The sequence below is a fragment of the Eumetopias jubatus genome, unplaced genomic scaffold (assembly GCF_037043125.1).
Source record: "Eumetopias jubatus isolate StellerSeaLion01/CBP00866 unplaced genomic scaffold, mEumJub1_p1.0 scaffold_3, whole genome shotgun sequence".
Taxonomy (NCBI): Eukaryota; Metazoa; Chordata; class Mammalia; order Carnivora; family Otariidae; genus Eumetopias; species Eumetopias jubatus.
Genome location: NW_028274809.1, coordinates 21,866,162 through 21,879,641, shown reverse-complemented (window position 1 = coordinate 21,879,641; position 13,480 = coordinate 21,866,162). Strand labels below are relative to the sequence as shown.

The following is a 13,480-nucleotide window of genomic DNA, read 5'->3' as shown; positions in this document are numbered from 1 at the left end:
CACACCAGGCATGAGCTCTCTCTCTCTCTCTCTCTCTCTCTCTCAAATAAACAAATAAAATCTTTAAAAAAGAGAGAGAGAGAAAGAAAAAAAGGGGAAGAAAGAGAAAGAAAGAAAGAAAAAGAAAAAGAAAGAAAGAAAGGAGGAAAGGAAGGAAGAAAGGAAGGAAGGAAGGAAATCCTCTTAGATAAGAATGATAGCAATAGAGGTGGGAAAAAGTGGATGAATTTAAGAAGTATCTGGAGAATTTCCTTCAAGAGTGGCTTAAAACCAGTTATTTTATGCATAAGAGTCTAAGCATGTTCTTTAAAACCTATTTTTCCCCCTAGGATGACCAAGAATTTGGAGTTAGTGATTAGTTGAAGTTAGTGTCCTGCTGTATCATGTTTGTTAATAATTTTCAGAGGGTAGCAGAAGTGGAGGGTGGGTGAGACCTAACTTCCAGAGAAAAGAGCAAAGTCCTCTCTCTTCTCTTAACTCTACTGATTAAAACCTTGGAAACTGGGGAAATTTGTTTTACTCTCTCTTTTATGGAATCTAAAAGGAAGGAGAAATGTTCAGAACCTGCTTCTCAGATCAGATATTGACAGCATAATAAAGTGTGTGAAGATGGGGAAGATAATTAAGCCTTCCTTTCTTAACAGTTATATCCTATTTCTTTTTTTTTTTAAGATTTTATTTATTTGAGAGAGAGAATGTGCACGAGCCGGGGGAGGGGCAGAGGGAGAGGAACAAGCAGACTCCACGCTGAGCCAGGAGCCCAACAGCAACTGGATCTCACGACTCTGAGATCACAACCTGAGCTGGAATCAAGAGTCAGATGCTCAACCGACTGAGCCACCTAGGTGCCCCCATTTATATCCTATTTCTGTTTAGGCACTTTCCCTTCCCCTCCGTCCTATCAGGTCAACAAGGACATATTGAGTGTCTGCTACATGTCTAGCCATGGGGTCTTTCCATTGGAGGTGAAGAAGAAGAAGACAGGTCCTGATTTCTAAAATTGTATAATCTCCCTGGGAAGATGAATGAAAAATAATGAAGCCATTCATACTCAATACCAGATGATATGAAATGCTGCATAATTAAGCACTGAGAGAGCATAGTACAGATGACAAATGCTACTGAAATACAGAGTAGAAGGCAAAAGAAAGGGATTGGAAAGTAATATTTATGGGGTATCAATCCATCGTACACATTTTATACTTGAACACTCATTCCATTCTCCCCACTCTTCTGCAGCATTAGGACTGGGGTGGGGACAGATGGGTGGGCTGGAGTAGTCACAGAAGGGGACACGAATGAGTGAGTCTGTCTTGGGCCAGGCTTGAAACAGGTGGAGAAGAGTGAAGAAGGTGATGGAACCAACATAACTCGTCAACACATATACTTATGTTGGTTCCATCACCATCTTCATATGTGTTGACTAGTCATGTTCTAGGGAAGAGGAAAACTTGCTCCTGAACCCTAGCAGCGGCATGAATGGGGAGAGCCTCAACTCCAGACAGACCCTTTTAGATAGAGTTTAGTCAGTCATGACAAGATAGTGATGATTACTGGACAACATAAAGATGATGTTTTATTTTGTTAATCACCATTTAACACATTTGAGGAAGAATTCTGAAATGGAAGGTGAGAAACCAGCTTGGAGGAAGTAGTATTAGAGGCAAATGGGGGTAGTAGAAATTCAAGTGAAGACATTTAACGAAGAGATTTCATGGGAATGAGTGGCAGGACTTAGAAATTGATTACTATTAGAAACATAGGAATCTATCCCTAACATGGGAAATGGGTTCATTGAAGACAACTCTAAGGGTTTAAGTATAGAATCTTGGGTAAATGCTGACAGACAGCATGGCACCATGAATAGAACATGGGCTTTGAAATGAGCAAACCTGGGTGTAAGTCCCAGCCCCACTACTACATAACCTTGAGCAAATTGCTCCTCTAGATGGTAATAATAATTGTACCTGCTTCATTGGTTTGATGGAAAAAAAAAAAAGGGCGCCTGGGTGGCTCAGATGGTTAAGTGTCTGCCTTTGGCTCAGGTCATGATCTCAGGGTCCTGGGATCGAGTCCCACATCGGGCTCCCTGCTCCTTGGGAGCCTGCTTCTCCCTCTGCTTCTCTTTCTCTCTCTCTCCCTCTGTCTCTCATGAATAAATAAATAAAAAATCTTAAAAAAAAGACAATTAAACAATATGATTACTGTAAAGCCCTTAGAACAGCACCTGACACATAGTAACCATCCAATAAGTTTTAGTTGTTACTAATTTTAGGTCCAAATGTCCTCATTTGTAAGATACTATTTGTTTCTTTTTATGATTTTATTTATTTATTTGACAGAGAGAGACAACGAGAGAGGGAACACAAGCAGGGGGAGTGGGAGAAGGAGAAGAAGGCTTCCCGCCGAGCAGGGAGCCCGATGTGGGGCTCGATCCCAAGACCCCGGGATCATGATCTGAGCCGAAGGCAGATGTTTAATGACTGAGCCACACCCAGGTGCCCCAATACCTTCTGTTTCTTAAAATTGCTGTGCCTAGGACAGTTGTACAGTATCTGGCACCTAGTATTGTCCAAAAAAGTATTAGAATGTAATGAAATGGGAAAACCATGTATAAGCAATTAACACAGAGACTAACAAATGATGTTGTCAACAAATGTTATCTTTTATGAGAATAGGCACAACATAAATGTTATAGGGTTTCCTTCTCCATCCCTTTCTCCTTTCCCTTCCCCCTTTCCCTGTCCTCTTGCTAACACTAAGAGGTTAAGTCAGCTAGAAATAAAGATGATGAGTTTGGTTCGAACATGCATAGCCAGAAATGATGAGATATTTAGGTGGAGAATATCTACTAGGCTGCTGGAAATCCATCTGGATGATACATTAATTCTTGACATCTATATTTGGGCATTCTTGGCATAGAGGTGTCCTGCAGAGGTAGGCAGGAAGGCTGCATATTTCAACAGGAGGAAGAGAATGTATTACTGAGAATAGAGGGCAATCAGCTGAGAATTGAGTCTCCAAAGCACTGGCTATTATGGGTGGAGGAGACAGACGAAGGAATAAAGGAGGCAAAAGGAGGATTTGAGGTAGCAAGAGAATGAAGGTAGAAAGTCAAAGGAGGTAAGGGAAGGTTCAAGAAAGACCTGGAAATAAGCAGAATTAGGGCTGTGGTATGGATAAGGAGAATAAGCATGGTAAAATCGTCACTGTGGTCACACTGGTAACTTTCAAGGTTGTATTATTCCACACAGAAAAGAGTGACTCTATCACCAAAGGAAAGAGGAATGAGGTTGAAACAGCAAAAACCGAAAACAAACAAACAACAACAACAAAACCAAGCCCCACACCCAAAAAAACCCACACAAAACAAAAACCCATCAGCTGGCTACTGCAGCCACCACTAATCTTGGAGGGAAAATTCTGGGCTTTTGAAGTTATGCACTTTAGGCTTAAATTCAGGTTCTCTCACTTCTTTATTTAATAGTGGGCTTGTTGAGATGTGCAAATGAGGTAACGTATAAAAAATTTAGCTTACAGCCTGGCACATAAGACTTGATAAATGCTCATTTCCTGGCCTATTCCTTATCTTTTCACGTGACTTACCCGTGTGCATGTGGGGTGTGCGTCTGTGTGGTGAGTGTGTTAGAAAGGGGTTCGGGAGAAGGGAGAAAAAGATGGTAAAGGGAACAAGACATTGAGAGGATGAACTGATAATGACTGGATGTAGACTATTTGATGGAGAAGCTTAGTTATGAAACAGAGAAACAGGACACCGGATAGAATAAGTGGCAAGTAAAGCTAGTTTTCCACCTGGGGTCTTCTAGGTTTATTGGCAGGCAGAAAGGAATCAGCAAAGGGGGAGAAGTTGGAGCTATTAGAAAGGGAGGAGATAAAGGCTGAAGAAGACAGAGGATCAGGAGTACAGTTAAGGGGCACCTGGCTGGCTCAGTCAGAAGAGCACATGACTCTTGATCTTGGGGTTGTGAGTTTGAGCCCCACATTGGGTGTAGAGATTACTCAAAAACTAAATAAATAAACTTAAAAAAAGAAGTACAGTTGAAGTGGTCAAGAAAAATATCTGCTCCCAGATTGCTCACTCTGAGGGAAACCAGACACTGTTGTGAGGATACTCAAACAGCCCACAGAGAGGCCTGCAGAGGGAGGAACTGAGTCAGCACCATGCAAATGTGCCATCTTGGAAGCAGATCCTCTGATCCCATCCAAGCCTTCGGATGAGTGCTGCCCTGCCATCTTCAGGGACCTTGAGACAGAACATCCAACTAAGGCACTCTCACATTTTCTGACCCAGAAAAACTATTCACAGGGGAGCCACAAAGTTTTTAAGAAAATGATATTGACAGAATACCTAAAGAGTTCAGAGACTGTCCAAAAGAAAAAAGGCCTTTGGACCCCCAAATTCTGTAGGTGGGAAGAAGACTAAGAAGACTACTGCCCACCCAGCTAAGACACTCCTAGATTACTGACACAGAACTGTGTAGGATAATACTTGGTTATTTTTTTAGACCTCTAAACTTGGGGTAATTTGCTACAGGACAATAGATTGTTCTGAGACACAGCTGATCTCATTTCAGCCTCATGGCAAATAGAATAAAAAAGTTCCCACAAATTTAGGAAAAGACTGTTCTAAAGCCCTAACAAGTAGTCACCAGAAGCAGTTTTAAACCTGTTTGATCAACAACTGTCTGTGTGAATATGCTTTTGAATGCCCACTCATCAGTGGAAGCCCCTGGCTTCTGACAGGCAAATTTACTGACCTGATTGACTTTTAGAAATGAGAGATGGACTCTAATGGGCTGGTTTCCAAAACATCTCCATTGAGGGAAATTGTTGTTGATCAATTGAACAAGTTCAAAACTGGTTCTGATGGCTATCTTTTACCAGAGCTACCAAACAAACCAACTTTAAGTTTGTCGGGCCATTTTGTACTCTCAAATCATGGGGGTTTTGTTGTTGTTGTTGTTGTTTGGTTTTTGTTTTGTAAGTAAGCTCTACACCCAACGTGGGGCTCTGAGCCACCCAGGAGCCCCTCAAATCATGTTTTGAGGTGAATCAGGGACAGTTACCTATTTCGTCAGTAGACACTGGCTGTATACCTGTCTAAAAATAGCTGTGCCCGGAAGCAGGGAATAGACCCCTAAGGTGAATTACCAGGAGCTCACCAACTCTTTATACTTAATGCTTCCTCTAAAGGATTTTAATGGGGTTTCCAAGGGTCATCTCCATCCTTGCTTACAGATAGAATTGTTCCTCCCACCACCCCATCAGCTGACAAGATAGTCATGTTTCTCTTTACATCCTCAAGAGACGCCAATGCTTCTCTTGACTCCTGTTTTCTGTGTTCTGTTCTAGGGCTCCAGAAACTCTTACTATTATCTAACACCGGTCTGTTGTAGCCACCCAAAACTGAAGAGTTAGAACACCACACATTATTCTGTTTGCAAAAGCCCATTAACAGTGATTATTACTCCATGCATGCATGATGAACCATAGATGAGTCCAAAGAGACAGAGGGAAGATCAGCTTTTATTAAGCTTTGGGAAGAAACTGGGGAGGGTTCTTTTGAACAAAAGTTCTTTGTAAAACAAAGAGTTCGAGGCTGTGGCTGGTTCACATTGGCTGCAAGCAGTGGTTAGTGATTGTTGCTGGGGCAGGGAAGACTCATCCTTCCTTTTCATAAAAGCAGGCGATGAAATTCCTATGTGAAAAATGGCCTTAAGATAATTTTCAAGAGGGGTACCTGGCTGGCTCAGCTGGTAGAGCATGAGACTCTTGATGCTGGGGTTGTGAGTTCAGGCCCTGATGGGTGTAGAGATTACTTAAATAAATAAAACTTAAAAAAAAAGATAACTGTCAAGATAATTCTTACCTTTCTCTTTCTGCCAGTTGTGCAGGCTGCAAGGAGTGGTAGATGCCTGAGAGCTCCCCTGCCCGGGCTTCCTGACTCTATTTTAAATGAAACCTCTTTGGTTTATTTTCACACTCTCAAGCTCTGGTGTTTGTACCGTTAGAGTAGATATAAAGTGGTGCGTTCAGAGATCACCTGCATCATAGAATTACCTTGATATGACTTACCAAGTATCATTTTTACTAGAGGATTTGCACCAGGGAAAACATTTTATATTAAATACAGACTCTTAGAAAGTATAATTCAAAATTCACATACATTTTTAACAACAAAACTCAAACCTTAGGGAGAGCCACACACAGCCTATCTTTCTAGTCCTTTCTGGCTGGATGGCTACTCTTCTGCCCTGGGGCTACTTTGGTAGGGAGAGTACTGTTTGAGCTTATAGACACCCTTAAGGCAAAATTAAACACTCCCTAAGGCAAACTCAGTATTCTAATGGTTGAGTTCCATATTCTGGCTTCTCTTCAGATTCCTCAAATCTTTCTAATGGTTGAGTTCCTTGAGTCCTGAATCAATTTATCTTGGAAAGCCTTTGTGCTCTGGATCTTTCTGTTCTTAGACACATCACCTAAAGGCTCTTACATAAGATTGTGAAGATAATGATGCTCCTTCTTTTCAAACAGTCTCCCCTGCCCCAGGCAAAGTCAGGCTGTGAGGACTTCCTATAGCCTTCCAGTTCTACCTGTGGACATATTCACTTCTGTCAGTCAACACCTTCTTTATTCCAGTCTGTGTGCCCAGGACACAAAGGTGATTGAGACTAAGTACCTGCAATCCAGTGGAGAGGCATATAAGAAAATTAACAACTATAGATGACGAAGAACTTGGGCAAAGGGTAGTGGAGCAGAGCTACTTGCTGAAAAGGTAGCTCAGCCTTTGGGGTGAAAAGTCATTCCGTTGGTATTAAGTTGCATCCAAATTTTAGAAACACTGAGATGAGGAAAAAAGAATGTGTTTTGGCATTTGAAGAAATATGATATAGAGTTGGCCCTGTCACATGATAATATCAAAGATGCATAATTTTAAGACATGAGATTTGCTTCAAATCGAGTGGCATTTAGAGCCTTGTTAGATTTTTTTGTTTTATTTTTGCCCCCTTGCTTGGGCCAGCCCACTGGACATTAGGACCATTTAAGACAAATGAGAGGAGAAGCCTCACTATTGGGGATACGGAGAAATCAAAGAGTATGCATGTGGGATTGAAAGAAAGGAAATACTCAGAGACCACTGAAAGAAAATGAGGAATTGGAAATTGAGAATTAAAGTAACAGAAAGCTGGCAACCTGGAGTCACTGGAGAGTGGCCAGTCTCCAGGATCCTGGGGTGGCAGGGCTGTGAGTAGAGTCTAGCAATGCGCAATTGTAAATACGGTTATTTGTGAATGGGGAATGTATTAGGTAAATAGTTCAGAAATTTTTCATATTAATAGAAGCTGTCACTGCAGTCATTACAGAAAGATATTTTCCCAGTATTATTTCCAATAATAATGGATAATAACAGGGCCACTTGCCTCCTCTACCAAGTTTAAAACTGGGTTTGTTAAAAGTGCATGAGAGTATTCTGGCTAATAAATGAAGAAGAAATGAGAGAATTGGAATATCACCATTTTGCAACTCCTGATGAATTAATGGATCTAGCCAATGATTATCAATGGCTACTAATTTCACACAAAAAATGGCCCAGTTGGCATTAGGTGTCTTCAGATGCAAGTACAAAACGCCCTCTATAACATGGTCTGGCCAAAACAACCAACCCAAAACATTCCAACATGAATCCAATCAAGCCTATTTAGCTACCAATTTACAGGAAATACATGGTTCCGAGGAACACCCTATGGGAATGCAGTCAGCAAAATCTAGGCTGTGTGAATCTGCAAGGTAAATAACCAACTTTGTTTAACAAAGAAACTGGAAGGAAAATATTTGGAGGGAGAGCATATAGACCTGTCCAATAGAGTAGTCAGTAGGCACATGTGGCTATTTTTAAATTGGCTAGAATTCAATTTTTTTCAAAAAAGCATTTCCTCAGTTGTACTAGCATCATGTGAGGTGCAACGCAGAAATTCTATTGGACAAAACTATCGTACACAAACAGGCATAGGTAGGGTCTGTGTGCATCGCATAGATCTTATTGAGATCCTAATTCCAGAAAATAGACTTTAAACTGTTAAACAAACAAGGAAATTTGAACTGACCGGATATTTGATGATATTAAACAATTGTTTTAAAAACAATGAGGTGTGATGATGATACTCTGGTTATGTCTTTTTTTTTTTTTAAGACTCCTTATAGGGAAGAGGTACATACTGAAATAGATGAAATGGTGTCTGAGATTTGCCTTTAAATAAATTGGCTATGAATATTTTGATTATTGTTGAAACTGGGTGATAGGGACAATGAGGGGTCCTTAAAATTGTTCTCTGTCTTTTGTACAGGTTTGCCTCTTTCCATAATAAAAATGTTCTCCATTTAGTATGTTTGAAACTGTCCATAATAACATACTTTTGAGTTTTTGTTTTTGTTTGTTGTTGTTGTTGTTTAAAAAAGCATATGAGCAGGGTACCTGGCAGGCTCTGCTGGTGGAGCATGAGACTCTTGATCTCAGGGTTGTGAGTTTGAGTCCCATTTGGGTGTGGAGATTACTTACAAATAAAATCTTTTTAAAAATAAAAATAGAAAGCATCCGAGCAACTAGCTGCCTAAATATGACTAGCTGGGTATTTGCTAATTTTCCCCTCCTCAGTAGCAGCACTGAAAGCATTTCTCTCCTCTTAATGGTTCAATGCACCCAAAACACAGGCCAATCATGTCTTTAAAAGATGTTATGTAGACTCTTCTCTCTCCCCACCTCTCTTCACCTGGAGAACAGAAAGAGGAGAGAGAATCTTAAGAGTGGAAAAGTGTGCATCCTCTCCACTGGTCTCCCCACATGTGATAGAACAGATCCCCGGAATTTTCTGGGATCTTGGGCTAACAAGAAGCCAGGAGACATGTTATTCATAGAATACCATGGTAGACATGATTGGTGACATTGTGCCATCTTTGGGGAGCTTAATGAAAGTTTCATTCATCCTTTTGAGTATGGTTGTAATGCAGGACTTGACAGCCAGTTGCCTGGAATACTGGCCCTAGCCATCCAAACTGTCATGTTTCATGGGAGTGAGAATAGTTCTTAAGTCCCATTTATCTATAAGTCTTCCTCACGCAACTTCCTCATACTCAATATCTCCCAGCTAAACTGATGGGTTTTGCATAATATTGTAAGTTTGCATAAATGACAAAAATATTGCAACACAAATAAAATTTTATTCACAACAATCCAATCTTGTCAGAGTATTTCCACAGCACTCCCAAAATACAGTGTTATGAGAAGTAAAGGGAGGAGAAGCCTTTGGCCAAGTTGGGAATCATTTCCCAGACCCCTTTCCATCTCATCCTATTTCCTTTCTTTCTTTCTTTTTTTTTTTAATATTTTATTGATTTATTTGAGAGAGACAGAGATAGTGAGAGAGAGCACGAGCCGGAAGGAGGGGGGGAAGTGGGCTCCCCGCTGAGCAAGGAGCCCGATGTGGGGCTCGATTCCAGGACCCTGGGAGCATGACCTGAGCTGAAGGCAGACGCTTAACCATCTGAGCCACCCAGGTGTCCTCCTATTTCCTTTCCATTGATGGCTTTGCTTTCCTATCTTTCCTGTGGAACTCAAGTGATGGAACATCTTTGCATAGCCCCATCCAGGAAGAAGCTCTGTGATGTGTGGATGGTGAGTTTGCCGAAGCAGGTCAGACTCTTCACAAGGAGTAACTAGAGTGAGGAAGCAGGATGGAAGAGCTCGTGCCAGTAGAAGGTGAGGGCCAGCTCCCAAGCCCCCACCACCAGGGCTCTCTGAGGAAGGCTGTGGCTGCTGCCTTGGCCCTGGATGGGGAATCCACAATGGGTCGCAGGAAAAAGAAGAGGAAAGAGTCCCGCCCCGAATCTATCATCATATACCGGTCAGAAAATGAGAAACTGGATGAGGAGCCCGGGGAATATGAAGGTGGAGACCAGCCTAAAGAAGAGGAGGGGGATGATTTCTTAGACTATCCTGCAGATGATGGTAAGTTTCTGGGGCCACTTACTTAAGGCCACAGGAAGGAATGAGGATTCTCCAGAAGACAGACAGGGATTTGCTCACTGACCTACTTCGTCTTGTTGATAACATTTCTTTTTGCAGTGTTACAGTCTTCATTCAACAAATGGGCAGTATTTATGAAGCGTTGACTGTGTTCTCTTCGCAGTGATGTGGAAGAGATCTCTGTCCTTTCTGAACTAGTGTAATAGAAGAGACCGATTTATACACAGAAATTAGTAATACAAGCAGACTATGCTTATTATCTAGTTATTTTTAAGACTGCTAATTATTTAATACACATAAGATAGAGAAGCTAATAGTTGACTTTTATAATAATCAGGAACATGCAAATTACAATAGCAGTGAGTTACAATATTCCTTTACATGTAGGTTGGCCAAAAATTGAGTAAACTATGATAACATCAATGTGAGAAAATAGATGTACTGTCAATATACCTCAAGTGGAAATGGGATCTGTTTTACCCGCTTTGTAGGGACATTTATCAATATTTATTAAATTCAAACTGCATATCTTATGTTCTAGAAATTCTCAGTATTTACCCCATGAAACTTATGCCCATGGGCATAAGGATGCATGTATAAGAATGTCTGTTGCTGCTAACAAAGCCGTCGAGTGTCCGGATTAAGCATCACCGTGCAGCAACAGATGGAAAGCAGAGAGACAGGGATGAGCAGGGAAGGGGAGTGCACTGCACATCAGTAGGATACACACGCAGCACAATCTTCACACATACTAATGGATACTCATGCACTTATAAACTAGAAATAAGATCATTATAAAGTGGAGTCTATGGCAAAGTTCCTCACACCCCTCCGTATTACAGAGATCGTGTCGAGTTTGAGGTCCAGGAAAGTGGAGAGAGAACTTGAAAAGCAAGTTAACCTGCTTTGCAATTTTTTCAGAGTCCACATGTGTGGAGTAAGAGTTCCCTGGGGGAGTAGTAATGTCAGGAATCAGCTTCCTGAGGGAGATCCATCCACTCCATCCCCGAGTCATGGACTCCGGGACTGTGCTGGGTGCTATAAAAACAGGAACTGTGCTATTCAGCCTCTAGCTCAGGTGATGACACTGTGATGAAATGTCCACTCTTCTGACCTTAACGTCACCTCCTTGATGCCCTGCAGGGATATGGAACATGCCTTTGGACAGCCGCTATGTCACATTAACTGGGACCATCACACGAGGGAAGAAAAAGGGCCAGATGGTGGACATCCATGTCACACTGACGGAGAAGGAGCTGCAAGAGTTGACCAAGCCTAAAGGGTCATCAAGGGAGATAACCCCTGAAGACAGAAAGGCCTGCCAAATGGGAGCAGACCGTGGGCCCCATGTGGTCCTCTGGACGCTGGTCTGTCTGCCTGTGGTCTTTATCCTCTCTTTTGTTGTCTCTTTCTACTATGGCACTATCACCTGGTACAACATCTTCCTTGTATACAATGAGGAGAGGACCTTCTGGCACAAGATCTCATGTTGCCCCTGCCTCATTCTCTTCTATCCAGTGCTCATCATGGCCATGGCCTCTTCCCTGGGTCTCTATGCTGCCGTGGTCCAGCTCTCATGGTCCTGGGGAGCATGGTGGCAAGCTGCCCGGGACATGGAGAAAGGCTTCTGTGGCTGGCTCTGCAGCAAGCTAGGTCTGGAGGACTGTTCTCCCTATAGCATTGTAGAGTTGCTTGAATCTGACAATATCTCAGGCAATCTCTCCAACAAGGACCCCACCCAGGAAGCAGAAACTTCCACTGTCTAAATGTCCAACAACTTATGTCCTTCTCTGGTCCCAGGAGCCTATATATCGTCTTCCAATTCCAGAAGATTGTTTCTTTAAATTAAACCCCTACCCCTCTCAGTTCTGGAAAACTCTAGCCCACACTGTTCTGTTCTACCATCTTGGCAGTTCCAGGAGGGCAGGGAACGGAAAAGCAATTTGTGCCAAAGCAGTCTATCCACTGATGAATTCTTCTCATTACCTGTCCTAAAATGACCATTTATCTGGGACAGGGAGCTCAGTTGTGTGTAAGTTCTGGAGCTTGAAGATGTTACTGGTGCCTGGAACCCAGGGGAGGATGTGACTAAATGTGACCTGGAGAAAAAGGAGGCTCAAGGGAGACCAAGTTCACCAAAAAGATACTAAGTAGGATGGAGAGAAACATTTAAGAGACAGGGCTACCACAGTGCAGCAGAATGTAAAGATTTGTGTGTATCACTTAGATTTTGGTTTAGTGGCATATAATTCAAGTCCTAAATATCAGTGATTTAAACAAGATAGAAGTTTCTTTCTTTCTTGTACAGAAGAAGTCCAGAGGCAGACCATCAGGGGACCTGATGGAGTCATCCAAACCCCAGGCTTTATTCCCCTACCATTAGTAGGATATAGCCTTCTTTGTCCTTATCCTCAGTGCTGACTACATCTCCAGCCATCACATCCACGGTTCTTGCAGAATAGAGGAAGTGCACCTCTTCCCTGTTTAAGGAGACTTCCCAGAAGTCTCACTCAACACTTCCTGTATTTCATTGGCTAGGCCTTTGTCACATGACCTCACAAGGAAAAGAGGCTGGGAAATGTAGTCTTTTGGTTAGGTAGCAATAGTCTAGGTTAAATATTTGGGTTCTGCTAATTTAAGCAAAAAGAGAAACATGGCTATTTTGGTAGGCATAAAAGAATCTCAGCTTCACGGTAATTATTTAAATATATTCAGATCCCAAACTGCTAATATAATTTTATTTATTTATTTATTTAGGACCAAATGTTACACAGAGAATTTATACATAGATACTAGTTACATATACTATGTATATGCTATAGATATTAGCAGCTCATGTACTTTGCAATTAGTCTGTAATGTCATGTGGTTTCAGGGTTTTTAGAAACGAAGAGTGAAGAGCTGAATACAATTAGTAGCATAACTTTTTTCCTGGTAGTGAAGGCAGGATTGGGTAGTGATATTTAATCTAATCTACGTATTAAAGACTGTGTAGGGAGGGATTGCAAACAACCCCCACCAGGGATCAGTAGCTCTAAGCACATAGAACACAGGGTTAGGTTTCTGTTGTTTGGCAAGACCTCACAGCCTCACCCACTCGGACCTTACTGGAGTTTAAGGAACAGTATCTTGTCTGTGCTGTGAAATTGTGTCTGCCTGGCCACTAGGGGGCGTATACCAGATGAATCCAGGTTAATAGAATCTGACCTTTTTTTTTTTTAAAGATTTTATTTATTTATTTGAGAGAGAGAATGAGATAGAGAGAGAGCATGAGAGGGGAGAGGGTCAGAGGGAGAAGCAGACTCCCTGCCGAGCAGGGAGCCCGATGCGGGACCCGATCCCGGGACTCCAGGATCATGACCCGAGCCGAAGGCAGTTGCTTAACCAACTGAGCCACCCAGGTGCCCTGACCTTTTTTTTTTCTTTATAAATTTATTC

At 42.0% G+C, this 13,480-nt stretch overlaps 1 protein-coding gene across 1 annotated transcript; it reads left to right on the top strand.

Moving 5' to 3' along the window:
- The first annotated feature begins 9,750 nt into the window (after positions 1–9,750).
- On the top strand, positions 9,751–12,058 carry TMEM169 (transmembrane protein 169). Its single transcript, XM_028112108.2, has 2 exons — positions 9,751–10,024; positions 11,186–12,058. The coding sequence occupies exons 1-2, from the start codon at positions 9,751–9,753 to the stop codon at positions 11,806–11,808; spliced, it is 897 nt and encodes a 298-aa protein (XP_027967909.1). The 3' UTR covers positions 11,809–12,058.
- Positions 12,059–13,480: the final 1,422 nt, after the last annotated feature.

Bases quoted from the DNA above. Each gene is read 5' to 3' on its own strand.
- TMEM169 (XM_028112108.2), top strand. From the start codon at position 9,751: ATGGAAGAGCTCGTGCCAGTAGAAGGTGAGGGCCAGCTCCCAAGCCCC. The intron at 10,025-11,185 runs GTAAGTTTCTGG...GATGCCCTGCAG, and splicing joins AGACTATCCTGCAGATGATG to GGATATGGAACATGCCTTTG.